This window comes from Ovis canadensis, chromosome 15, assembly GCF_042477335.2.
Source record: "Ovis canadensis isolate MfBH-ARS-UI-01 breed Bighorn chromosome 15, ARS-UI_OviCan_v2, whole genome shotgun sequence".
Lineage (NCBI taxonomy): Eukaryota > Metazoa > Chordata > Mammalia > Artiodactyla > Bovidae > Ovis > Ovis canadensis.
This window is the reverse complement of record NC_091259.1, coordinates 13,152,697-13,180,159: the sequence shown is the minus strand read 5'-3', so window position 1 is coordinate 13,180,159 and position 27,463 is coordinate 13,152,697. Positions and strand designations below refer to the sequence as shown.

At 35.3% G+C, this 27,463-nt stretch overlaps 1 protein-coding gene across 5 annotated transcripts; it reads right to left on the bottom strand.

The window, feature by feature from the left end:
* On the bottom strand, positions 1-27,463 carry DCUN1D5 (defective in cullin neddylation 1 domain containing 5). Of its 5 annotated transcripts, XM_069554801.1 has the most exons (8): positions 26,788-27,463; positions 24,626-24,717; positions 19,280-19,350; positions 18,777-18,868; positions 4,724-4,832; positions 4,531-4,635; positions 2,568-2,670; positions 1-334 (listed from the first exon to the last, which is right to left on the bottom strand). In XM_069554801.1, exons 1-8 carry the CDS (start codon positions 26,871-26,873, stop codon positions 279-281), a joined length of 714 nt encoding a protein of 237 aa, XP_069410902.1. In that variant the 5' UTR covers positions 26,874-27,463; the 3' UTR covers positions 1-278. The 5 variants fall into 5 exon arrangements, with proteins under 5 accessions (XP_069410902.1, XP_069410903.1, XP_069410906.1 ...); XM_069554802.1 differs by lacking the exon at positions 24,626-24,717; XM_069554805.1 differs by lacking the exons at positions 18,777-18,868; positions 24,626-24,717.

Here is a 27,463-nt window from a genome sequence, read left to right as displayed (position 1 = left end):
GCCTTTGTCACAAATCTGAATCTTTATTGTTCTGAAATAAATGTTATAAACATAACTCAAAACAAAAACTTCAATATTCAGTCTAAGAAGAGGTGTGGCTCAATGCCCATAACACGTAACAAGAAAACTTCCTTTAAAAAAAAAAGGAAAGAAAAAAAGTACTATGAGAAGTCTTTCGTATGAATGAAAATGCACCCTTAGGTTTTTTCCCCCTCATCTCATTAGCCTGTACACACATCAGGATCAAAAGGTTTGCATTTTCTTCACAATACTTCTTGCTATGATGCTTGACGAATTTTATGCCACTCAACAAATTCATCAAGAAGAACAGGCCCTAGAAATAAAAGAAACAACTTTTATTAGAATTCAGTGAACTTATCTCTTAAATTATATAAAACAAACTCTATGGTGACAATAGGGAACTGACCTTTCCCTTCTTTAGGTATTTTCCTTCCAGACTCCCTCTTCTACTTAATAGGTGCTTTCTTGGCCTTTTTATTTTTATAAAAAACATAAGGGACTTTCCACAATGGATATTTGCAGAAAACCATGTTCTCAAGATTTAAGTGTTTCATGAACTCTCTGATAACTCAGTCAATATTAACCTCTCCCTTTTTCTAACTGCCCATGGCTTTCTGCTAATTAATTATTAAATAATCTGAAAAGTGTTTAACATAGTATTTCTGTCACCTCACCAAGAAGTGTGTAAGTTTACTGAAGGTGTGGCCATATACTGTTCCAGGTACAGGACCTACTATAAATCTGAATACAAAGCAAGTACCTAATAAATATCAACACCTGCCTTAAGAACTATTATAGAAAGATATTTTTATATTACAAGGAGTTCAAATTTACTTACTTACATAAATCAGATAGGCAATTTAAATAACCTCCCTGTTTACTGTTTGGAAATGTAGGGAAAACTCACTGCCATAAAGAAATATGCTTGCTCTATTCTTCTTACAACCCTCTGATGAACTCACTTTTTCTCTCACTTTTAATGGATATTTCTGTACTGTAAGAAAAACAGGAGACTAGCATAATAATAAATGACAACTGAAAAGCAACCTAGATGTTGTCATACTGTGGACCAGCACACCAGAAAGCAAGCGCAACATAAGCCACTATTTGGTTCCAACCTACATCCTATAGAAGAACACAGGAACAGTTCTGTCAGATTTTGTAATTTTTCAAACAAATCTAGAAGCTATATTTTTATTCAAAACCTCTCAGTTAAAACGTTGACTCAAATGCACATGAAAATACATATCTACAGGCCAGATACAGTCCTTGAGCTGCCAGTTTACTGCTGTAAGGTATTATTTATAAAAATATTAAATTTTACACTATTTTGTAAGTGAAAGACACAATATATACAGAAAGAAATAAAGTTATCCTTTCTTCAGTATTTTGTTTCCTCAGTGTCACAAAAGTCCCTTAACCTCAGTTTACATTTATAGGAAGGTATCTTTTCTGTGTGGGCTTCCCTGGTGGCTCAGTGGTAAAGAATCTGCCTGCCAATGCAGGAGACCTGGATTCAATCCCTAGGTTGGGAAGATCTCCTGGAGAAGGAAATGGCAACCCACTCCAGGATCCTTGCCTGGGAAATTCCATGGACAGAGGAGTCTGGAGAGCTATAGTCCATGAGGTCACAAAAGAGTTCAACATGATTTAGCAACTAAACAACAATAACAATCTTTTCTATACAATGCTTTGCAACATGAAAACACCACATGCAGCCAAACTTGTGATGGGAGTGAAAAACGTACAGCTCTAGAAAATTCATCTGGCTTATCTAAGTAAGTCATCATTGCCTCCAACACCTATGGCATCCTGGGTTTTCCATTCAAGGGGACTGACAGATATTTTAATTTGAACAACTAGAAATCATTGGGCTTCCCTGGTGGCTCAGACAGTAAAGGCATCCGCCTGCAATGCGGGAAACCCGGGTTCAATCCCTGGGTCGGGAAGATCCCCTGGAGAAGGAAATGGCAATCCACTCCACCACTCTTGCCTGGAAAATCCTACGGATGGAGGAGCCTGGTAGGCTACAGTCCATGGGGTTGCAAAGGGTCGGACACGACTGAGTGACTTCACTTTCACTTTCACTCAATAATTTCTGATGGAAGTTACTTTGACATTATTTGCCATTACGTGAATGGATATTATGATATTAAATTTAAAGCTTTTGCTACTATAGCTGTTTTGCTTTCCTATTTTTAAAATCATGACTGCACTTTCCTTACATAGTAAAATGCCAGGAAAGACAGGAATAAAGCAGAATTTTAGCTTCTAGCTGCAGAAATTATATTCTAAATTTAGCTATAGTGCTCTGCTACCAAGTAATTGAAAATATTGTATTTACCAGCACAGATTTTATAATGGTGCTCAATCTAAGTTCCCTGCCTTCTATACCTGCCTCCCCCCCCACACTTCCCACACAATTAAAACAAGAAGCTCTGTTAGGAAGTTTAAATTATTTATGGTAATGCTACATAAATCCATGTTCTCATTTAATAGCTTTAAGAACTATATTTTCATAAGAAAACATTGTATTATATACTTACAAGCACCATCTTCATCATAGTTACTAAGATCGGCATGGACTGTTCTGCTGAATTCTAACACATTGTACCACTGATCTTTGTTCATAACGCGATACTTTGATTGCTGTAGAAAATGATATAAACATTTGGATTACAGACCAAGCAATATCTATTAGGATTTGACATCAATAAACATAGTTGTAACTTTGTTGTGATTTAGTCTTTCCTAAAACAGTTATTCCTCTTTTAATTATTTGTGTTTCTAAGAGAATTTTCAGGGTCATTTAGATGTTAACATCTTCACATTTATTTTTTTCCTTTTTATTCCTGAGGAATAACACAGCATCAAGGGCACTAACAAAAAGGGTAAAGCTTAATAAATTTTTACCAATGTATATGCCGTGTAATCACCAGTGAGATCAAGCTATATAATGTTTCTTAAACACAGTAAACTCCCTCCTGCTGCTTCTCATTAAATTGTTTCTTTGCATAAGGTTTACTGTTTAGCCACATTTGAAGTTGGCATTTTTCAGGCTTGGGTTCAAATCTTACTTCTGTTACTTAATTGAGTGACCTTGGGAAAGTTACTCATTGGCTAAGTAAAAATAAAACATAATTCAAGATGGTATTATAAAGATTTAAAAAGATAATGTATGTTAAACACCCTCCACACAACAAACATTTGAAAATATTTAGTTCTCTCAGCAACCTTTACATGGGAATATTTTTACAAGGAATGATATTTATCTCTGTCCCCAAATTACTAATATGAGGAAGATAGATAATGTCCATCAACCAATTTTATACTGTCTCTTATCACAAGCTTTAAACAAAACTAATCTGGGAAACTTGCTATGATAAACAATCAGCTTCATGAGAAATTATTTTCAAAGCAAAAGCATCTATATTCAAGAAATGGTAAGAAGTACACCAAAATAAAAGCCAAAATTGCAAAAACAAAAAAACACTACCAAAGAAAGAAATGGAAAAAAAGGACAGTCTCTTCTTAGAATCACGTTGAACAACAGGTACAAGAATAAAGCCTTTCTTCTAAAAGAATACTTCCTTTATAAATTCAGCATACATGTCTCAGTAATCACTCTAAGTATATTTTCATATTTGGGGACATAAAATATTAAACTTTCTAACTGTGGTGTTGGAGAAGACTCTTGAGAGTCCCTTGGACTGCAAGGAGATCAAACCAGTCAATCCTAAAGGAAATCAATCCCGAATATTCATTGGAAGGATTGATGCTGTAGCTGAAGCTCCAATACTTTGGCCGCTTGATGGGAAGAACCGAGCCACTGGAAAAGACCCTGATGCTGGGAAAGATTGAAGGCAGGAGGAGAAGGGGACAACAGAGGACGTGATGGTTGGATGGCATCACCGACTCAATGGACGTGAATTTGAGCAAGTGCCGGGAGATGGTGAAGAAAAGGAAGCCTGGCGTGCTGCAGTCCACGGGGTTGCAAAGAGTCAGACACAACTGAGCAACTGAACAACAACAAGATATTTAAAGTTTATTCTAATTCTTTAGATTGAGCCTAAGCTTTAATACTAAAATTGGTTCTCTTACATTGATGTTTTTCAGTCTAATATTCTGTATATAGCAAGAAACATGATTTAAAAGCTTGAGATTTGTACACTAGCATCAATTCTCTCCTGAAAAATCCCAAGAAACTAATTTTACATTAAGGGCATTTGTGATAAAATATATTTTTTGAAGATTTATCTTTTTTTTTTTTTTTGAAGGGAGAAGAGCTATGAGGAAGAGAGTACACATAGCTTATGCACAAAATATATTAATGAACATGAACTCATGTCTAAATGAGAGCAGTTAGGTATACATTTAAACAAATTTTCAACCACTTATACAGATTTTTTTTAAAAGCTACAGTCTTTTTGTTTTTATTCATTTAAAGGTATGCTGTTCATTCAGCTTAAGTTTTTAAATATTATTTTAAAAATAAAAACATACACATACCTCTAGGTACTGGTAAAATACTGAAAACAGTGGCCATGTCCTCCCAAGGAGAAGAGCTAACATAGACTTAGCAGTATCAATATCAAGGCTCCTCTGATCTTTATCCTAAAACAAAAGATAAAAAAGTTCTCCTAAGTGTGGTTTCAAGATAATAAAAAAATATTAAAATTGCAAACATGGAAATTCCACCTACCCTTGCAAAATCAAAGGCATATCTGTAAATATTCTTAAACGCAGAAATATCATTCAACTGTGAGCGCAAAAAGTCAAATTTGTTCTGTAACTTTTCTGTGCAGTCACACCTTAAATTAAAAAATCAAATGTTATATAATTAAGAAAATTAAATAAAAGTATCTTTGGGGGTTAGAATGAATGCATTAAATAAAAAAGTAGGCACATTTATGAAGTTAGTTTAGGCTTAAATTCTCTCATTCACAAATTTAGAATAACTGTTGCCTTCTATCTACCAATACAATGCAAAAGGGAAAAAGGGAAAAGAAAACCTAGCAATCTATGAAAGGTCACTCCAATAACTTTTCTTTAAAAAAAGACACCCACAACTCAAGCATAACCTCGAATAAAATCACAAACATTTGGTAAAAAGAAACATACTAAGATATATGCTTTTACCACAAATAAAGTTAAAATGACAGAACAAATAAAATTAATCAGGCCTCTGACACAAATTCTCAGGCACCATCTTGGTGAAAGAGACTAACCATGATGGCTTTTTAAAGTTTAGTAGGTAATCCAGAGGAAATATATTAGTGATTCAGTCATAAACTCAGATTCCTACTACATTTTTAGTAAACAAAAAATCAAAGTATATCAGTGACAGCACCTAACTTTACATAAGGTACATATACAAAAGAATGCAAACAAGTAACAGATGTTATCTCTAAAGGTACGACTAACTAAATATAAGGAACTAAAGAGATGGGATGCTCCAAAGTATTACTGGCTTTCTGATTTTACCTGGGTTGACTTACTCCACTATTTAGCAAGAAACAAGGCAGATAAAAGATAAAGCCTTTAACAATTGGCACAAAGCTCCAATCTCATCTCCAACCAGAGCCCAATATCCTTAAAATGTAACTGTGCTCTAGTTATATTTCACTTACCGTTCCCAAATGCCATATCTATGCTTTAAGCACATATTATTTTATCTACTTGATATGCTGTTCCTTCTAATATTTTGTCAAAAAATTACTCATCAAAACTAACTCAGTTTGTCCTCTCTCAGATCATCTGATTCCCTTCAATCAAATTAGTTGTGCCATCTACTGTGACCAATACTTTTACATGCAAAACTGATTTCAGTACTCATGACAACACACCTAGCATTCTCAGATTTAAGTGAGACTTTCACTGTTCTAAATCAACAATGTGACGTGTAGTAACTTATCATTTTATTAATGTGTAAAATATCTGAATAAATTTCTAGTGTTGCTTAACGCTTACATTCTTAGAATAAGCCAAACTTGGTCATGTTACCTGTTTTATACACTGCTGGATATTTTGCTTTGTTCATAAATGAAATTTATGTATGTATTTATGTATTTATACTGTAAATTTCATTCTTTCACATTCTTTTTGCTAGCCTTGTAACAAGCTTATAGCATAAACCTCAAAAAACCAAAATGAAAAATGGTACACTTTCTTCTATTTTCCAAAAAAAGTTTACTCAACATTGGATTTAGGATATGAACAAACTCAGCAGCTGAAAAACCACCTGGGCCTTTTTACTAAGAAAAGGAAAACCTTTAAACTACTAAATCAGCATTTTAAATGGTTATTAGACCATTTCGATTTGTTAATGTCTTTTTGAATCAGTTTTGGTCATTTATACACATTTCTGATTACTTATTTCACATATAATTTTACTTAAATATGCCAATTAAAATATTTATATTTTCTAACATGATTATTATATATTTTTGCCTTTTCTTTGTTCTTCTTGATTACCTTGTGAGAATTTCTTAATTCTCTCAATTGTATCTTTTTTCTATTTTACCAGGGTTTTAACACTTTTAATCTCCTTTCTTTTTTCTTTGGGTTAATCCTTTTCCTAAATTAGATACCAGTTCATATGGTTTTAGATTTTTCCCTCCCCTTTTAATATAATATTTAATGCTACAGACTTCCCTCTAAGTAAAATTTTAGCTTCACCCAAAGCTTTGTCAGTATTAATTGGTCTGATTAGTCACTTGTAAATAAGGCCTTCACAAGTGTGATTTCGGAGGAGCTGTAAGGATAAAGTCTTGCTAGAATAAGTTTAAAAGAGCAAATGAGGAGAAACTAGAGAAAAGAAGCCTGGACAATTGCTTTCAAAGAATCTGTTTCTAAAATGGAGCAGAGGAAAGAGGCAGTAGAGTGCAATGGGGAAGAAAGGCAGAAAGTTCACTTTAAGAAAAAACAAGTGAAGTGTTATTTCACGTCTCTCCTGTTAATTCAATTAAAACCCTATACATTATATACAAAACAAACAAAAAAAGACTCTGAAGAATCTGAGAAACAATACAGTAGCATGTTCCCTGGGGTTTTTTTTTCTTGCCTCATCTATCCCAGCTTGGAGCTGAAGGAGTCAGCAAAACAGAAATGCCAACGAGGGCAGACAAAAAATAAACATACAGAAGCCTGCTCTCCCCCTCTGGCCCAAAGTAAGCAATCTGGCAAGACAGAAATCGTTAAGGGAAAAAAAAAAACAACAAACCACTCTTCTCCAGTCAAACACCAAAGAGAAAACTGGCTCAATCCCTACCAACGCCAGCAAAGGCTGAATGGGGAACCGAATGGTCCACCCTCACCAGGAAATGCGGGCGTTCTGGGGGCTCAGCGGTCAGGAATCCTCCTGCCAACGCAGGGGACTCGGGTTGGATCCCTGAATTGGGAAGACCCCCTTGAGAAGGAAATGGCATCCCACTCCAGTATTCTTGCCTGGCGAATCCCATGGACAGAGAGCCTGGCAGGCTAGAGTCCATGGGGTCACAAGAGTCAGACACGACTTAGGGACTAAACAACAAACAAAACACTAGGATATAAGCAGGTTGCCCTCTCAAATTCTGCAGTGTCAGTGGAAACCACAAGGGGTACATCAACTCCCACCAGGCAGTGAAAAGCAGACACTCCTCCTCCACTCTTGGGAGTGTCAGAGGAGGATTTCGAGTCAAGGCTTTCAGCTTTACCCAGGAACGCGGCCGTCACTCCAGCAGTGTCAATGGAGAGAAGGCATCTGTAGAGGCCTCTCACCTCTGCTGACAGTAATGAGGACTCCTCCCCAGACGTCAAGGATGCAGAGAGGAACTTCACTTGCTATGGACACTGGAAACTAATGAGGCAACAGCCCTCAGTTCTCCTGCCCAAGTGGTATTAGAGGAAGCCAGCTAAACTAGAAGCCTCAAATAAGATCCAGACTTTCATAACAAAATAATACTCCAATCTTCCAGGTTTCAATTAAAAAAAAAAAAAAAAGCCTGCCACAGCAAGAACCAAGATCTCAAACAGCAAAAGGGCAATCAATAGATGCAAACCCTAAAATGATAAAGATGTTTAGAATCATTCAACTCGGATTTTAAAGCAGTTATAAGAATGCTTCAGTAAGCAATCAAAAAGAAATTAAAATAAATGAAAAGATAGAAACTATCACCAAAGAAACTGAAAGTCTAAGAAAAGAAATATATAACAAAAGAACCACAATTCTTGAACTATAAAATACAGGGCAGACTTAGGCCCTAATACATCAGTAATTACATCAAATATAAGTGTTTTAAATAAACCAATTTTAAGATTAGAGACTGACAGAGCAGAACAACAACAACAAACATGGTAAACTCTATGCTGTTCAGAAGAAACTGACTTTAAACATAACAATGTAGGTGGGCTGAAAGTAAAGGAATAGAAAATGATATATTGTACAAACAACTAAAAGAAATGAGAGGTGGCCAAACTAGTATCAGCTAGTGTAGACTTCAGAGCAAAGAATTTATCAAACTAGAAAAGAATATTACATAATGACAGAAGGTCAATTCACCAAGAAGACGCAACAATCCCAAATGTGTGCACCAGACAAGAGCTGCAAAATATAAGGAGAAATAAACAAATTCACAATTACAGTTAGATTTCAATCTCTCTCTCTCAGCAATCGACAGAACAACACAGAACATCAGTAAATGTGTAGAAGAATTCAACACCAACAATCAACAGGATCCAATGCACATGGAAAGAACATTCTACTCAATGGCAACAAAATACTTCTTTTCAATCCTAAACCAAAAAACAAATCTTGACAGATGTAAAATACTTGAAATCACAGAGAATATGTTCTTTGACCACAAGGAGACCAAACTAGAAAGTAAAACTTAGAAATTAAACAGCCAACTCCTAAATAGTCCATGGGAATGGAAACCAAAAAATATACTGAACTGAATGAAAATGAAAACATATATCAAATTTTTTGAGATACAAAACAGTGCTAAGAGGGAAATTTATAGCACTAAATATAAATACAAACATTAAAGAAGAAAACAGTCTCAATCAACAATCTAAGCTCCTGCCTTTGAAATCTTATCTAGACTCCAAAAACAGGAGCTTAGATTATTGAAAAAGACCAGATTAAACCTATGGAAAGTAGGAAAAGTAAAGAATTAAATTATCAGTATCAGGAATGAAACAAAGTACATCATTAGACCTGCAGATATCAAGAGGATATAACTTTGATAACTTAAGAAGAATAAGTTATCAAACGGACTCAGAACTTCCCTGTGGCCCAGTGATTAAGAATTCTCTCTCCAGGACTTCCCTGGTGGCTCAGAGGTCAAGAATCCACTGATCAATGCAGGAGACATGGGTTCGGTTCCTGATCCAGAAGATCCCACATGCCTCAGAGCCCTAAGCCCATGTGCCACAACTTGAGAGCCTGGAAGCTGCAACTACTTAGCCCACGAGCCGTACCTGCATGGGCTCTGCACAAGAAGCCACCACATGAGGCCCACACACAACTAGAGAGCAGCCCCTGCTCCTCCCAACTAGAGGGAAGTCCTTGCAGTAATAAAGACCCAGCACTGCCCTACATGGATGAATGAACAAATAAATTGAAAAAAAAATTTCATTTAAAGCATTCACTTTCCAATGGAGAGGAGGCCGGTTCGATCCCTGGTGAGGAAACTAACATCCCACATGCTACAGTGTGACTTAGCTCATGCTCTGAAACAAGAGAAGCCCCCATGCAACACAACAAAGACCCAACATAGCCAAAAACAAAAACAGGTGACATGGACCAATATTTGAGTTGTGTAACTATTAAACAAATAAACTGAATGCAAAGGTTAGAAACATCTATGAAAGACATATACAGGTTCAGGTGGTTTTACTGGAGAATTTCACCATCTTTGAAGATCAATTCTACAACCTCCTTCAAAAAATAAAGCATAAGCAAAAACTTTCCAATTTATTTTATAAAGCCAGTATTACCTTTACCCTAGAATCAAAGACAATTAAAAATCATCACAAGGAAAACACATTTACAGCTATATATACTGATGAATGTTAATGACTTATGGTGACAGTATTGCAGGAATCAAACCCGTGTCACCTATGTCTCCTGCACTGCAGATGGATTCTTTACCCACTGAGCTACCTGGAAAGCCCTTAATTTTGTAATATATACATATATTGAATGTTTTACATCTGAAGCTAATATAACATTTTATGTCCAATATAACTCAATAAATAAGAAAAAGAAAATAAAGTTATAGACCAATATCCCTCATGAGTCCTTAACAAAATATTAGCAAATAGAAATTAAGCAATATATAAAATTAATTACATACCATGATCAAGTGGGATTTATTCTAACTATGCAAGATTGATTCAGTACTTACAAAAAAAATCAACATAATTACATTAATAGGCTAAAAGAAGAAAAACCACATGATTATGATTTAATGCAGAAAATGTGTATTTAAAGTATTTAATATCTACTCATCTTAAAATTCACAAAAAAGACAGAAATAGAGAACTTGCTCAATTTGATTAAAAAAAAAAAAAGAAAGAAACCTACAAACAACCCACCAGTAACAATACTTAATGGTGAAAAACTGATATCTTTATCTGTAACATAGGGAACCAAAACAGCATGTCCACTATCACCACACTTTTCAACATAGTAGTAGACATTCTAGCCAATGCAATATGTCAAGGAAAGGAAATATAAGATGTACAGAAAAGAAATAAAACTGTCCTTATTTTGCATCATAATCATATGACACAACTGTCCATGTGGAAAACCCAAAGCACACACACACAAAAATCTTAAAATAAGTGTGTTCAGCAAGTTCATAGGATACAGGACATATAAAAGTCAATTCTATTTCTATATATTAATAATGAACATATGGATGCTAAAATTAAACATACAATATTTATAGTGACCAAAATAAAGATGAAATATTTAGGTTTAATTCTTAGAATACATGTACAGGACATCCATGTTTTACAAAGAAATGATGAAAGAAACCAAGCACCTACGTAAATGGAGACATATCTATCTTGGAAGAGTCAAAGAGTAAAGATGTTAGTTCTCAAATTCACATGCACTTTAACAAGAATCTCAGTAAGATTTTTTGTAAATATGTAAGATTATTCTAAAATTTTTGGAAAAACAAAGAGACTGTAATAGCAGAACATCCCTGGTGGTCCAGTGGTTAAGACTCCATTCCTAGCATAGGTTTCACTCTCTGGTCGGGGAACTAAGATTCCACACGCCACACAGTGTGACCAAGAAAGAAAAAGGAGGTTAAAAAAAACTGTAGTAGCTAAAAAAAAATTCGAGAAAAGATGAATCAGCCTACCTGACTTCAAGACTGAGTACACAGTTATAGTAATGCAGACTGTGTGGTATTGGAAGAAGATCAACAGAACAGAGCAGGGAACCCAGAACAGACCACACAAGGTTAAGTCCAGTTGCTTTTTGATGAAGGTAAAAAGCAACTCAATAGGAGAAAGAGTTTCTGCACCAAATGGTAGTGGTGCAAATGGACATCCACAGATAAAGAAATAAACCAAAAATCTAAGTCTCATACCTTTGATAGAAATCAATTCAAAATGCATCACTGATTTAAAAGTAAAATGTAAAAATATAGAACTTCTAGGAAAAAAAAATTAGGAAAAATCCTCAGGATCTATGGCTAGGCAAAGAATTCTTAGACTTGACACTTAAAACACATAAGAAGGAAAAAACTAATAAGCCAGACATCATCAAAATTTAAAACTTTTATTCTGTATAAAAGTCCTTGTAAGAGAATAAAAACACAAGCTACAGACACAGAGAAAACATTTTCAAGCCACATATTCAATGAAGGACTTAAATCTAGAATACAGAGGACATACTCAAAATTCACAGAACACATTCAAAATTAATTTAAAAAAATTAATCCACTATAGCTCTTAGTCTCTTTTCTATTTTCCTCAAATATGGTACATCACCATTTTATTATATCCATCTCCTTTGCAGTTAGTTCTCTACTGAGTTTTAAATCTTTTATATATTTCGCTTTTAGAAATTATCTGAAATCTGATCATCTGAGACCATTCTTTTTTTTAATACACATTAATGTAGTTATTTTATACTGAGATTGTAGTAACTCAAAATACTAACCTTAAAGAGTCTTATTTTGAAGTTTAAGATCTGTTTCCCAACTTGTTTAGTGATTTCTGATTGTTAACGATCACTGAACTTTTCTCTGAAGAAATTGAGGCTTCTGTTTAAAATGCTTTCCTGTACAGAAGAACTGCTTCCACTAAACCCATGGGAGTACTAATTACCTGAGACAACAGTAAAATGCATTTTTGGATTGTGTCTACATCCTCATGACAAAGAGCTCTTTATTTTGACAATGCCTCTCAGCTTGCAGGATCTCAGTTCCCAATCAGCAACTGAACCCAGCCAGGACCATGAAAGTGAAAGTCTTGAGATCCTAACCAACAGGGAACTCCCCAAAAAGCACTTTTAGTTAGGAATTCTCTCAACTAGAAGCCCATTGTCTCCAACTGCATATGTCAAACCAAGCCCAAGCAAACAAGTCTCCCTCCATTGGATAGATTTGGCATCAATAACTAAATGTGAGAGGTTTTAACATGATTCTCATTGCAATTTGTCTACAGTTCCCAATAGGCATAAAAGGTTAATCCAAGTGACTAAGAATAGGCAGGTATCCTCAGGAGAAATGCCAGCTCCATAGAGCCCTATGGAATTACCATCTCTCATAATTTTTGGCTTCTGATTTATTTTTCTATAGTCAAGTACAAGTATGTTTTTTAAAAGATGTTTTATATTTTAACTAACATTTAGGTGTGTAAAATGGGAAATGATTTGCTTGCATATTTAGGATGCTGTAACTGCCAGAAATGGAAATCAAAGTTTAGATAAGTTAATCATTTAATTTGTCTGGGGCCTACTTCCTTACATATGAATACGTACACAAAATGTTTCAAGAAGAAACAAAAAAAATTTATTCTTATCATTTATGAGAAATTTATTATTTACTATTTCAATAAATGGCTTCTACTAGTGCAAACATTCAAAGTTCTAATGAAAGTTGAAAATGCAGTTAACTTCTACCAGAAGAATATGCAAAAGAAACAAATTCTCAGATTATATGCTATTATAATAGTGTTTGAAAACTGGGACATCTCAAAACTTGAGATCTCCAGAGTTGTCAACTGAGAATGTTCCAAAGGTCCTAGTATGACTAGTCACAGGTGCTCCCGTTCCCATCAGGACCTACCTTTAAGTAGGGGCCTCGTTTTCTACATCTTTGAGCTTCATCAGCAGCTTTTCACATTTTTTTTTAATGATATGACTCACAAAATCTTAACAGACTTGAGATTCAGGAGGTAAAACAAGTTAAAGGATACCTCCCTACTTTAAAAGCTTTTTTTCTCTCAATACCTCCAGAATTCAAAAATCGTCCTCATAGTATTAACATGGGGCCTGGCATATAGGCCCCAGCATTCCAAAACTGTCTGTTAAATAAAGGTATGAGTATCAAAAATAAAACACAAAGTAGATGATGTATTACAAAAGGTTTCAAAATTCCCATCTGGGAAAAAGTTAGTGGAAAACTATAGTTCAAACAGAATTGTTAAGTGTGTAAGTAGTGACTAACAAGTCTCTCTAGGAGATAATCTAAGAGATTACAATTCTTTCCAAATATTTTACATTCCACAGTTGTGTGTGCTTGGTCATGTCCGACTCTGTGCCCCCATGGATGGTAGGTAGCCCACCAGGATCCTCTGTCCATGCAATTTCCAGGTAAGAACACTGGAATGGGGTGCCATTTTCTGCTCCAGGGAGGTACACAAAGTAACAATATTACTTAGAATGAGACCTCAATAATACAGAGATAAAGAACAAAGTTTCAAGTCAAACAGAGAATTGAAATTCCAATTTTTCCACTTCCAGCCATGTGGCTTTAAGCAAGTTATTTAATCTTTTCCAGTCTGTTTCGCATTTTAAAACCACAAAAACAATGAGACAGCCATAAGGTTACTAATGAGGATCATGTATTAAATGTGTAACACAATTTTAGCTTGACAGGCTGAGTTAAACACAAATTTCCACATTTATCAGGAACATCATAAAGACATGGCTGAAGCCAGCAAAACCAGTAAACACGCCCAAGCTGTTATTAACAGACAATTCTGATATTTAATCTAGCTCCAAAATAGACTCACAGGAGTTAATAATCTTGATACCTCTTAACTCAGCAAGTGTAGGAAGAATATTTCTTCTGAACTAAAAAGAAACACGTACTATAAGTAGTACAGCATGGAAAATAAGAATAGTCTATTTTTGAATATCAAATAAAACTACAGTTTTCAGGGAACACTGGCACAATACAATAACCATCTTCAAAGTCACTGCTGTTAGAATGAATAGAAATGGGTTTAAATTTCAACATAAAGGCTTAGGGATTAATTTCCTAAATATTGTTAAACATTTTATTAACAAGAGAGACTTGAATTTCGGCTTCATTAAAATGAGAGAAAATTTTCATTTAGGTCTAAGTGAGGTTTTCTTCCTTAATCTTCAAGTCCTAATAAGAATGCTGTGACACACTGATGCTATAATAGGAAGAATTTTATTCACAAAGTTATGGATGTAGAACATTCTCTGAATCAGGTCTATTGACCTCAATACAAAAATTCCACCTCTGGAGGCATTTGGAAATGTGGAGAGGGGGCATTCTGAAACAGTCATGGTGACTCTGCGGCAGAGCAAAGGGAAGAACCACACCAATGACAACTGGTACTTGGGCCCCAAATGCTAAGTGAATGATAAATCATATGCCACACACAGTATAGCATACAATCTACTCAAATCTTCTACTCTCACCAAAACAAATTATATAAATGTTCCCCATTCATCTCTCCTGTAGGAAAGTAAAGTCTGTCAAGCCTTTACTCTTCAAAGTACAGAGTTCAACATGGAGACCAGAGGGTATACAATTTGTAGTCTACTGGAAGACAGCTTAATGTACTACCGTTCTCATCAGATCCTATTCTTTCTTTCTTCATGATCATAATCTAGTATACTCTTTTCAAAGATCTATGCCCACAATTTTCTCTAACAGCATGGTAATTCATCTTTGCTCCAACAACAAACTTTCAGCTGGTACATGTGAGAAAAGTCCTTTGCTCCAGTAAGTATGGCAGAATAAAATTTTCAAGTATCCTTGGAATCTTGCCGCTATAGATCCAAGGAAGAAGATCCATATGCAACATTTTGTGTGTAGCAACATATGTGCATTATAACGAGGATAAGGTTCACAGTTTTCCTTAAGATTTTCAAGAGTATATGATCTTAAAACATTTTTTTAAAAAATCAACTCTATTGAAATCATCCCCCAAATCTTTGATAATTCCTGTGCTCAATAACCTGGTGCCTTCCCAATCTAAAACATATGGTTTAAACTCTCTCAACATATTACTCAAAGTCCTGCATAATGCAGCCATATCTCAACTATCTGGAGTTTAAAACTGCTGTCAGTTTCTTTTATGTACCTTTTGATTCCAGCAAACTAGACATATGTTTTTCCTTCTCGAGGCTCTGCTTACAGTTTTCTCTTGAAACATTTTTCTATATCCTCAACCATTAAAATCCTAATCATTGTTCAAAGGTCTAGTTCAAACGCTACACCCATAGCGAAGACTTGCCTGTCTACTCAGTGGTAATTAATCTCCTTAGCAGCTGTGCTTTCACAGTATCTGTTACTTTTACTCAGCACCTGTCCCATCCCACATGGATCTATGGTTTGTTTCTCAGTCGTATCCAACTCTTCAGAGACCCCGTGGACTGTAGCCCACCAGGCTCCTCTACCATGGGGTTTCCCAGGCAAGAATATTGGAGTGGGTTGCCACTTCCTTCTCCAGGGGGCTTTTCTGACCCAGGGATGGAGCGCACATCTCCTGGATTGCAGGCACATTCTTTATCGCTGAGCCACTGGGGATTTATTTATATTTACAGTATTGTAACACTCTCCCGCCCTGCTAGAATGTAACTAAGTAAAAGCTGTGTCCCATGCCTCACTGTGATCACCAGTAAGCAGCACAGTATCTTAGATAAAATAAGGGTAAATATCTATTAAATCTGACTTGAAGGGAAATTTGACTATTAATAAACAACAATGAAAACAAAATAAAGCAAAATATCTGGAAAGGATATGGCAATCACATCCCCAAAACTTACAAAATGACCATTCTACTCCAATTATGTACAAATTCACACCCATAAATTCTTTCAAACAAGAGAAAACAACAATTCAGTTATGGAAAGTCTATGTGAATAACAGCTTTAAAATAAATAAATGTTTTCAAAAAAAGTATTATGAAAACAATTAAGTATTACACAATTACAGATTTTAATTAACCATGATTATGATATTCTACTATTCATGACCATAATGTATGTCTTAACTATCAGACTGTTTCTATTCTTTAGCAGAGCTGTACTCAAGTTTTCTAAGGGTTAAAATTAATTAATTTGAAACAGCTGATAATTACATTAAAGTGATTCAGGAGTCATCAAATAACCATGTTCAGGTTAAATCCTAAAAATAGAAACAACTATAAAAAGAATGAAGTCTGTAAAATTTTATACTTCATAATTGTAAAAACCAAGTATACTAGAAAACTATACATTTTTAAAAAAACTAAGAGCTCTGTCTCTCTTGGTTTACTTTGAAAACTATTTTATACAGGTTCCTTGTAAGAGTATTCAGGGGCTAATAAGACTTACCCAACTAAGAAAAGATACTTTGTACATCACATAGCAATCTAGATCATCAGAGGAAAAAAACTATTTTCCCAGTCAAGAATGCTTGCCTAATTTTAGTAACTTCAAGGCTCTACACTATAGAGCTCTAGGCAAATGGGTAGGGGATAACACATGAGTGAAACAAAAACCTCTAGGTCAATTTTAAGTGCTAAATATTGCTTTTATTATTTAAAGCCTGTGAACTTCCTGCTGGAAAGATTTGCTAATAATCAACATGTTCATGGGTTCATCAATTTTCCTAGCATATACCTAAAGTCATATGCAAATACTAGAAACATTTTTGTTTATATATGTTATACAGAGGCTCCTTATATAATATCAAGTTATTCAAAAGCAATTAGAAACTTTTGGTTTAAAAATATGCAAACACTTGTTAGCTGAGATATTGAAAAAAGTAGGACAAAAGCAGCAGCAGAAGAGTACAAAAAGCAACTGTAATGCCAAATAAAAGGTCTCACAATTAACGAGCTATGTGACAACCAATACAGGTTTTAATAAAACAGACTGAGCTGTATAAAATTCTTTATATTCTTTGCATACTCCTGTATATTTATCTTTCTCTAAAAAGTTAATTAAATGGTGGCAAACAGCTCAAAGAATTTCAGAAGCAACATTATTTTAATCTGCCATGTTATGACACCTAGATGAATGGCAGAATCTGCAGTCCTGGTTAGAAACACTATGATTTTAAAAGTTAATAATGGCCTTCTATTTTATAAAGACTGCTAACAAAGGAAAACACAAAGGAATGCCACAATAGGAACTGCAGTATGGTAGACTGGTCATCAGGAAATTAAAATTCTAGCTCTGCTATCCTTAGTTCCATAGGAACTATGTAAACTTTGGCAAAAATGTTCTTCACCTCTCTGAATTTCAGACTCCTCATCTCATCAAGAAATAATAAAAGTGAGAGAGTTGACTTTGTGTTCTCTTTTCTTTATATCTGTGTGTTTGTATATACACACATAAAATATCTAAATGTTAATCCTGGTTTAAGAAACATTAGACACTGAAAATTCAAGAATATTTAAGTTTCATATGAACAAATACACTTGAAAAATCAGGTATCCTGAAAGTTAAGGATAGGCAAACAAGGAGTAAACAACAGTTAAGCGTGTTAATTAAAATCATACAACAGGAAACTAATTAACCTCCAGTTTGGGGCTCCAAAAATATTATAAATTTATGCTTGCTCTATTTTAGAATGTTGATTATTAATTACTTCCTGGATAAACATCAGGAATATGACATAATATAAAATTAACACACAATTACCAATTGAAACTAAGCACACTGTACTCTGGAAAGCCAAAATCAAATTATTTTTATAAAGAAGCAATTTTGTGAAAAAGAAGTAATTTTGTAACTTATAAAAGCATTCAAAAGCAGCATACAATATGAAAGTATACAACTATAAAATGGCTAAATGTTGCACACTTATTTATTAACGCCAAACAATATTTCTTTTATTCTTTAAAACTGTCATGTAAGTCACTTCAAATTTCTTTTTTAAGTTAAGTATAAAACTGAAGAGAGAGGAGGTCCCAGAGCTCAGAACTGCTGAAGAACAAACTACTCACGTAGTAGAATTCTGTATTCTGAGAAGGAAGTCCCTCATTGCTCAAACATTCCATGAATAAATAACTTCTATCATAAAGCTCTAGTTCATGCATCAGGAGAATAGGTGGGTTTTAACAGAACTGTTCTTAAAGATTCTTTCTTAGAAAATATGAAAAATGGAGTAACTGCTCATTTGGCAAAGACCATAATATAATTTTTTTCAATCCTAAACTGATTATTATAGATAAAACTAATTTAAGGTGAAGACTTACTGCTGAAATTACGAAGCACAAAATATCAATTAAGATTTTCAAATAGGCCATCAAATTTGTTTTTTAAAAAAATTTCTTACTGTAATGAAGTCATCCCCTTTAACCATTCTTCCTTGGTAAAAAATCCCATGCTTTCAGCCTCCAATTTCCACGCTAAAACTAACATAATAATCTGGAAAGAACAGAACATAAAGGATAGGGGAGAAGTCAGCACAGAGATTATCATGTCTATATTTATCATGGAGAGCATTTTTATACAACTATTTCCATCCTTCAACTATTAAAGAGTACAATCTCTGGAATTATTAACTGTAAAGAAATTTAGATGGGTCAATTTCTTAAAAGCAAAATATTCTAACAGTTTCTGAAGGTAGAATCTCTCTTACTCTATTACAAAAGACATTTATATCAAGAAAGATAATACATGCCCAAGTTAAATTCACTTAAAAAAACCTAAATGAAAATCTGCAATATTCATGAAGAAACAAAATTTTCTTATAAGATTAAACTGTTCCAATTTTTAGAAATTTATGAATATTCTATACCCCACTTGCATTCCATTCTACTTAAAAATAAAACATACATTTTCAGGTTCAACACCAATGTCTTCACAAAATTTTTCCATTCCTTCTGGCCCTACAACTTCATCAGGACCTTCAAAGACAAAAATAATTTATACATTTTATTGTTATAACTTTATATCAACATAAAACAGAAGCCACTGTGTTAAAGGAATTTATGAATACATAACATTTTTTTGTGAATAACTGACTTTGAATTTTTACATGCCTTTGATAAAGTATGAATATTTGTACAGATTAAATTTTTTTAACTTTGAAATCCTCTTTGAACACATTATAAAATATAATAAAGGACATAAAAACAAACATTAATGACAATCACTAGGTTGTACAATTAAAAATACATTTACTGAGAGCTTCCTCTGAAGAAATTTTCTGACAATGCATCAATATAAAAAAGCACAAGAAGGTTTGAGCTCCTTATTCTACTAGAATGTGCCAGTAACAACCCAAAATTCAAGACAGTAAACAGAGGAGAACAAAGGAGAATATCTGTTTCTTACTAAACCAGATGGTCATTCATTAACCTTCTGAAATATATCCATAAAAATTTAATATTTTTTAAGATATAACAATAATGATATAAGAAAATGGCTACATTGAGATTCCAGAATGAGAAATTTTCCAAGTAAAGCATGAATACTATGTAATCTTAATGTAGAAATAAATGCTTAATCTCTCAATTAGCTATGTCTATCATTAGTTCAAAAATTAAGGACATTTTTCCTATTTTTTCCCTTAGTAACACTAGACATAAGTCAGTACATCAATTTTCCTATTTTTTATGTTATCTTTTGCTTAGTAAGAGTAAAACAAATTTGTGACAACATAGATGAACCTCAAGGGCATTCTGCTAAGTGAAACAAGTCAGAGAAAGGGAAATACAACATGAGCTCACTTGCATAAGGAATCTACCAAAAATAATCAAACTCAAATACAGAGAAGTGATTGGTGGTTGCCAGAGGCAAGGGTGGGCAAGATGAGTGAAGGTGGTCAAAAGGCACAAACTTCCAAACGTAGTAAGTCCTGAGGATGTAACATGGAGCAGGATGACTATAGTGTTAATAATACTATTTCGAGTATTTCAAAGTAGCTAAGACAGTAAATTCTTAAAAGTTCTTATCACAAGGAAACAAAATTTCTAGCCATGCATAGTGACAGGTGGTAATAATTTTGTGATAAAATCATATATCATTATGTTGTATACCTGAAATTAATATAATAATATACCTCAATTTAAGAGGCTAAAATAAAATTTAAAACTAGATATGATACAAATATGTTTACCACACCTGGTTTTTGAAAGAAAACACAGTCTTCAAACATTAAAGTAGCTAAGAGAAACTTGTTTCCTTTCTTAAGGACTAAAAATACTCCAGCTTATATGTCATGGACTAGACCAAGGCTGCTCAGGTGGCATTTTATATCACCCTCTTTAGTTCATAAGCACAACGTGGGGCCAATGTCCTATGGCTTTTCTTAGTAGAAAAATGTAACTACCCAGTATGGGACCAGTTAAGCTTTTATTGTCTCAGATGAGGTCCAGACTGCTAAGATGATATTAACACATGATCTGAAACTAAATGTTTTAAAAATTCTTTGGTCTAAATAAGTATTGTACTTTTTTATACAGTGAAATGTTAAAAGGTTAAGGAGTGATAATTATAGGAAACTTTCACTTCCTAATATACATTTGGAGACTTTTTTTATGAAAATGTGTTAATTACATTATTTTAAAAGCACACATACATAATTAAGGTGTTAAAAAAATAACCGAATGTGCATCCTTATATGTGGTTTGGATGAAAATAAAAACCAGATAAAGAACTGAATGGAAGAAAACAAAGTTTTTTTAAGTCATGATTGAAATATATTTTAAACTTTTCTAATGCAGCAAGAAAGCAAACTTGTCCTCCACACTGCCATCACTAGTAATTGTAAGAGAAAGCTGAAGAGTCATATCAAGAAATATCAGTTACTGTCATAAAAAATAGCCTCCTTGGAAAATGGGAGACTATTGATTAAAATTTGATAAAAATAAAATTAAACTGTGTTATATAAAGATACATAAGATACATATAAGACCTTTTTGTAAATGTCAAGTGACTTTCACAAAACAAATAACAACAATCTAAATCTAAAACCAAGTCTATACTATAATGTTCTTTTCCCCAGATCACATAACATCAATTATACTTCTTCAAACAAACTCTTCCAATAAAACTACTTCCAGGGTAAAACCTCTGGAGTAGAATTTAACTATTTCAGGCACAATATGGGTTTCTACTCAACTTAAGAAGCTATGAAAATGATTTAGTTCACTCTACCAGCTGGTAATTTTACTGCTGCTGCTGCTAAGTCAGTTTACTAGCACTAAGCAATTATATCCCCCTTTTTTTTATTCTTTTTAAGACTTTAAAATGCCTTTTCACTTCCAACACCTTTCTTCAACAACAGGCCTAATATATTCCTGAATCCTTGCCAATGCAAGTATCACTCAAAATGAGAGGTCTTATGAAAGGGAAAAACTATCAGGCTTTTCACACACCACTTATGACCTACAATATCTTATTAACAAGATTTGTGGTAAAACATTTTGTTGCAGTTGTTTCGCTCAACTGTGTCAGACTCTTTTGTAACCCCATGGACTGCAGCCTGCCAGGCTTCTCTGTTCATGGGATTTTCCAGCCAATAATACTGGAGTGGGTTGCCACGTCCTCCTCCAGGAAACGCTTTTAAAATTTAAAAGAAAATCAATTTTCTGATGGTTTAATAACCATATAGTTCCCAGCTATATCTGCAGGGTCTAAAACAATACCAGCCAGAGCAAATGCTCAGGGGAAAAAAAAAATCTGCTCAAAGCATGACACAGCACCTTAAACATAAGCTACATAGGAGCTACATTGTTAATTTTTTGGAACAGTATTGTAAAAATATACAACCAGTAAATCTGATGCTGCAATACTATCACTCTTTTAATAATAGCTAACATTTATTGGGTTCTAACTACATACCAGGTACAGTACTAAGTGTTTTCTTTACATGTTTTATCTCAGAAGGCACAATTATTGCCTCCATTTTAAACAAGGACATCTCAGTTACTCTAACTGACAGACAACTAGCACCTCCTCATCGTTTAGGTCTCTGATTGAAGTAATCTCCAGAGAGGCCTTCCCTAGTCAGTTCATTTGAAAGTCTATCCCAACTTTCTACTTTCCATCCCTGCATCACACCACATTACTTTTATAATCTTCCACCATGTGTAATTATCTTGCTTACTTACTGTGTCTTCCCCATTAGAGGGCAAGTCCCCCAAGGGCAGGGATCTTGTCTGACTTGTTCACCACTATATTCCCAGCACTCAGCACAGTGCCTGACACATGGATACAAGTGCTCCATAAATATGCATCATTAGATGAATGACAGAATATTAGTTAACCTCAAGTATACTTACTAATATTTTTTTTGGAAAAAGAAAACTGGCTGCCGTGTACAAATTTTAAAACAAGATAGTAGCAGCTAAGCATAGGCTACATGGTCAGAATGACCGGGGTTTGAATCCAGCCTCTTGTCATTGTATGATCTTGGGCAAATTACTTGATCTAAGCCTGTTTCTCATCTATAAAACAAGAATACCACCAACTACTTAGCAGAATGGTCACAGGAAAAAAATTAGATAATAAAGAATAAAGATAGCAATTAGTTTGCTGGCTATCAAAAAATGTTGGCATAGAAAATAAATGGTTAACTAAATCTAATCCTACCCTACCCAGGAAAGTCCCTATGAGAAGTAAAACAATCAAGCATGAAAGAAAGAAAAAAAAAAAAAAAGACTAATTAATTTTATGTATCTAGTACCCTTTATAGGTGAAATAAGATGACCAGCCTTTGATTCTATATCTTCCCATGCATACCAGTAAAACTGGCATTTTGAATACTGGGTCAACATTTCAAATGGAGGTCAAAAAGAAAATGAATTCCCTCTATTTAATTTGGGTTAGTGGTTGTCTTGGGATGCCAGTAATAGCAGCTTTTCTGGTCTATAAAGAATCTGTTCTGTTACTAAACAATTTTTAAATTATATTGTTGAGATTGCTCAGAGGATACCAACAGTGAAGCTACTGTCTCTCAAAATAGTCTTTTTCCATACATAACCTAAAAAACTAAATCTTAAGTTCAAAATTCCCTTGAGATCTAAGCCTTATTATCACTAAATATAAGACAATGACTGCATATACAGTGTTTTATTCTAAACAAACACTCTGAGGATGATAGGTAAAAGGGGGGAAAAAATCTCCAAAAAACCCAAACAGGGAGGCAGGTAAAAGAAGGAAACAGTTGGGGGTGGAGGGCAGATTTAAAACCAATAATTCCAAAAAGAACTAAATCATTCTAATGATTCTATGGGGGGAAAAATGTATAAAAGTTAATATGAATTAATCTCCCCTTTAACTGCTATGAAGAAGTTAATAATAAATGAGAAACAAGTTTATTTTTCATATACTTAACTCTGGCCTCATCCCAGGCTTTTGACTTTTACCTCTGAACTAGTCTCATCCTAGACCTAGAGTTGTTCATTCACCACCTATAGGATTTAGTGCAGGTTAAACTAGCTTCTTCAAGAAATTTTCAATGACACTTTCAAGGTTGGGTTATATACTCCTCCTATGAACTCTCACAGTGCATCTTCCTCATATATTAATAGCATATAGAATACTATACTAACATCAGTCTGTTTACTTCCTTATTTATTATTGCATCTCCAGTGGAAGTGAATGGCTAAATAAATGACTGTGCTGCTGCTGCTGCTAAGTCGCTTCAGTCGTGTCCGACTCTGTGTGACCCCATAGACGGCAGCATTAAACAGGAAAACTGTCATGGAATGACATATGAGTTTTAAATCTTTTACTATGTCTTCCCAAAAGTTTCACCAAAAAAAGTTTCAGAAAATACAAGCTTATGGTTCAGAAAAACTTCAAAGAAAACTGAAAAGAAAAACAAGAACCATATAAAGTATAAAATGTTCTATTACACACTGTTTTCCAGAATACTAACTCTACTGTAGCCAATGGACATAAACCAATGATGAATCTATTTACAAATTTTACTAACAGTAAATGAGTTTCACCCTACCCACTAAACATATACTGAATTACATATTTAAAAAGATATCAGCCTGAAAGGGCACGAAATTCTTAGCCTAACCATAATCCTCAGTCTTGACCCTGATCTCATCACACAGCACTAACACACAGCAGGCCTGCAATAAATATTTGTCAAATGAATGAACCAAAAAAAAAAAAGTTTTAAAGCATGTGACTGATATCTTCTTATATTAATTTCATTACCTGCATACTCATAAAACCAAGCCAGGCACTTCTTGCTTGAAAAATGTTCCTCTCCACTTATTAGTCTAGCAGGGGGTTGGGATCTGCAATAGCTTAGAAAACACACAAATGCCTAAGAATTTCATCAAGTCTCAACTTTTAGTGAAAAGCTAAGTTCAATATGAACTACTTCAATTCAAACCAAAGTCTCTCTCTTTTTTTTTTTTTTTTTTACAGTTGGTGTTACAGGGAAAAACTGGAATTGTTAAATATATGCAATTTGAAACAGTAATCTACACATAAAAATTTCTGGCTAACAAAGCCCAAATGCTACTTTGCTCACTATCAAATACCAAAAATATCACTAAAATTATTCCTCCCAGATTTCAAAAGACCACACAGAAGTTCAACCTAATGGTCTCAATGCAGGACTGATAGTTGGGAAAATATAAATCTTTACAGTGATTCTGCTGATTTGCATAGAAATTCTATATGTGTATAATTTGAAAATGAACCTTACAAAGTATATTTTGATACCCAGTGAATCAATATTTCAGAATATTATATATTAGGAGTTGTTTATTTACCATCTACCAAGCTTAAACAAACATTTTAAAGATAAAAGATAATATAGGACTTAAGGTATAATTAGATTCCACAGATTAAAAAGAAAGAAAATAGATCATACCAGTTCAAATAATTGAGCCAAAGCAATTTAATCCCAGGATCTATCTTTTTCATAAAATAATTAAAATTTAGCAAGTTTGTAAGTGGCCTCTAAGATTTAACGAATAGAGAAACTTTTCTCAAGGAGCTCAGTTATACTACCACAGTGACAGGAATGCTATAACTTCTGCAACTATATAATAGTAATGTAATATAAAATAAGGGTGCCAAATACAAATTTTAAGTTGACAGAGCAAAGTATCACCTGAGTGCTAATACTAACGGCTCAGCTGTTTTAATGTGCTTAATTTAAATACTTTTAATACGTTATACATTTTAAGATTGCTACAAGTTAAAGTAAAAGAAATCTAATTTGCATGCTTCATACAAATATGAGCTATATGTCAAATATGAGTATATGTCAAATTCTAGTATGAGTTATTAAGAGGTATAAGAATACAGCAGTATCTTTCACAGTAATAGTCAAATACCCTCGGGCTCTTCCGCCAACCACGGTTAATAAGAGGAAAAATCCAACTAATTACAAAAAGATGAAGCAGACTAAAGAGGTCACCTACCTTACATTTTAAGCAGATTTCTCTTTAAGGAGAGCTCTATCATTATCTTCTCTTAATAATGCTGGCTACTTTAAATGGTAGCATCTTAAGTTCTTACATTAAGTGCCAACCAGTAAGACAGTCAAGACACCCAATAAGGAGATTTAAGAAACCCATTTCGACACGTAAATTGCAATGATTTTTTTGCAGCATACAGTGTTGCTGTAATGCCTTAATGACATGCTACAACGGCACCAAAGCACTATACAACTACAACTCTGCCTTGCTTTTTCTCCAAGAAATGCAGAGTATAATAGCTCTCAAATTATTAACATTTATGTTGAGAGCTAACAGTATCCTGATGGCTAAACAACAAAATGCATGCAGGGCCTTTTCAACTTTGCACCCAGCGACTTGGCTATGGAGGCACTATAGCCAGGCACTTTATTTGGCAGGTGGAGGCACTATGCTTCCAGAAAATGGGGCTCCTGCTGGGATGGTGCGGGTTAGATCACTCCAAATACTAAATCTGGAGGCCAATTCCAGCACAAGGAGCTTCTCTTTCTATGACTCCCAACGCAGCAGTCAGGACGAAATTCCTCGCGCTCTGCTCCTTTCTTCACAGTCTACAGAGAAATTCTAGAAGTGACCCTTGCACGGATCTGTACACTGCCAGGTCTGGATTGAGGGCGGGGGAGGCTTAGAGAACGGGGGGTACTCGTCTCCCCCACCCTCCCCGGCACGCAGAGTCGGACGGGAAGCGACTCTCAAGAGTCCCTCAGCGGCGCTGAGCACACAACCCAACACGAGGTGGAGCCCGGCAGACTCACGCGGTCCGGCGCCTGCCACCCCAGTTTATCAGAGGGGGCTCGCCTCTCCCCGGCCCGAGGCCTGGCCGGCCGCCTCCTCTTTCGGTCCTGAAGCAAAAAGAAAAGACTGAAGGGCAGGGGGCGGCGGTACCTGGAGATTTTACACTTTTTGAGGCCTCCGTCTTCCACCGCTGCCGCTGCCACCCCAGGAGATTTTCTCTTCTTCTTCACCGGCATCTTCCGCCCTCCCCGGCGGGGCGGGCAGGCGAGCCGGGGAAGGGGGTCGCTACCCGCTGAGGACTCCTCAGGGCTGGCTCCCGCTTCCCATAGACAGCAGCAAGCGAAGGAGCAGAGCTGCCAGCCCGCCCCCGAACGGCGGAGCCCTGCCGCCGCTCGCTCCCAGGTTCCCTGCCCGTCCTTCTCAGCGCAAAGCCGCGGGGGCTCCCCGCCTGCAGGCACTTCGGCGGATCACACCGGCAAGAGAACGCTGACGGCGCCGCACCGCCGCCAGTCACACACTACTACAGGCAGAAGTGCAGCATGACCCGGATGCGGATCGCCCGAGCCCGGAAGTAACGCGTCTCAGAGAGGGCCGCCGGGGGCGTGGCTCCCGGAGGGGCGTGGCTCCTCTCTGCGTGGCTCCACTCTGCCTGGCCTGGTTAGTCTGTGAGGGCGCCTCCAATGAAGAAGTTGGGCGCTGCTGACTCGTTGACCGCCTTTAGTTGTCAAAGCTATCCCGACTTTTCTCACGAAGCTTCCAATCTACCTTAATACTGATGGTAATCCCCCCAAAAATGTCTTAGGAAACCACTAATACTCTGCAGAAT

Excerpts from the sequence above, each read along its gene's own strand:
- DCUN1D5 (XM_069554801.1), bottom strand. The coding sequence starts at position 26,873 with ATGCCGGTGAAGAAGAAGAGAAAATCTCCTGGGGTGGCAGCGGCAGCG. Across the intron at positions 18,869-19,279 it reads TTGGTGTTGAACCTGAAAAT|ATTATTATGTTAGTTTTAGC; the intron begins GTATGTTTTATT and ends TGTTCTTTCCAG. Across the intron at positions 2,671-4,530 it reads TATTTTACCAGTACCTAGAG|CAATCAAAGTATCGCGTTAT; the intron begins GTATGTGTATGT and ends CATTTTCTACAG.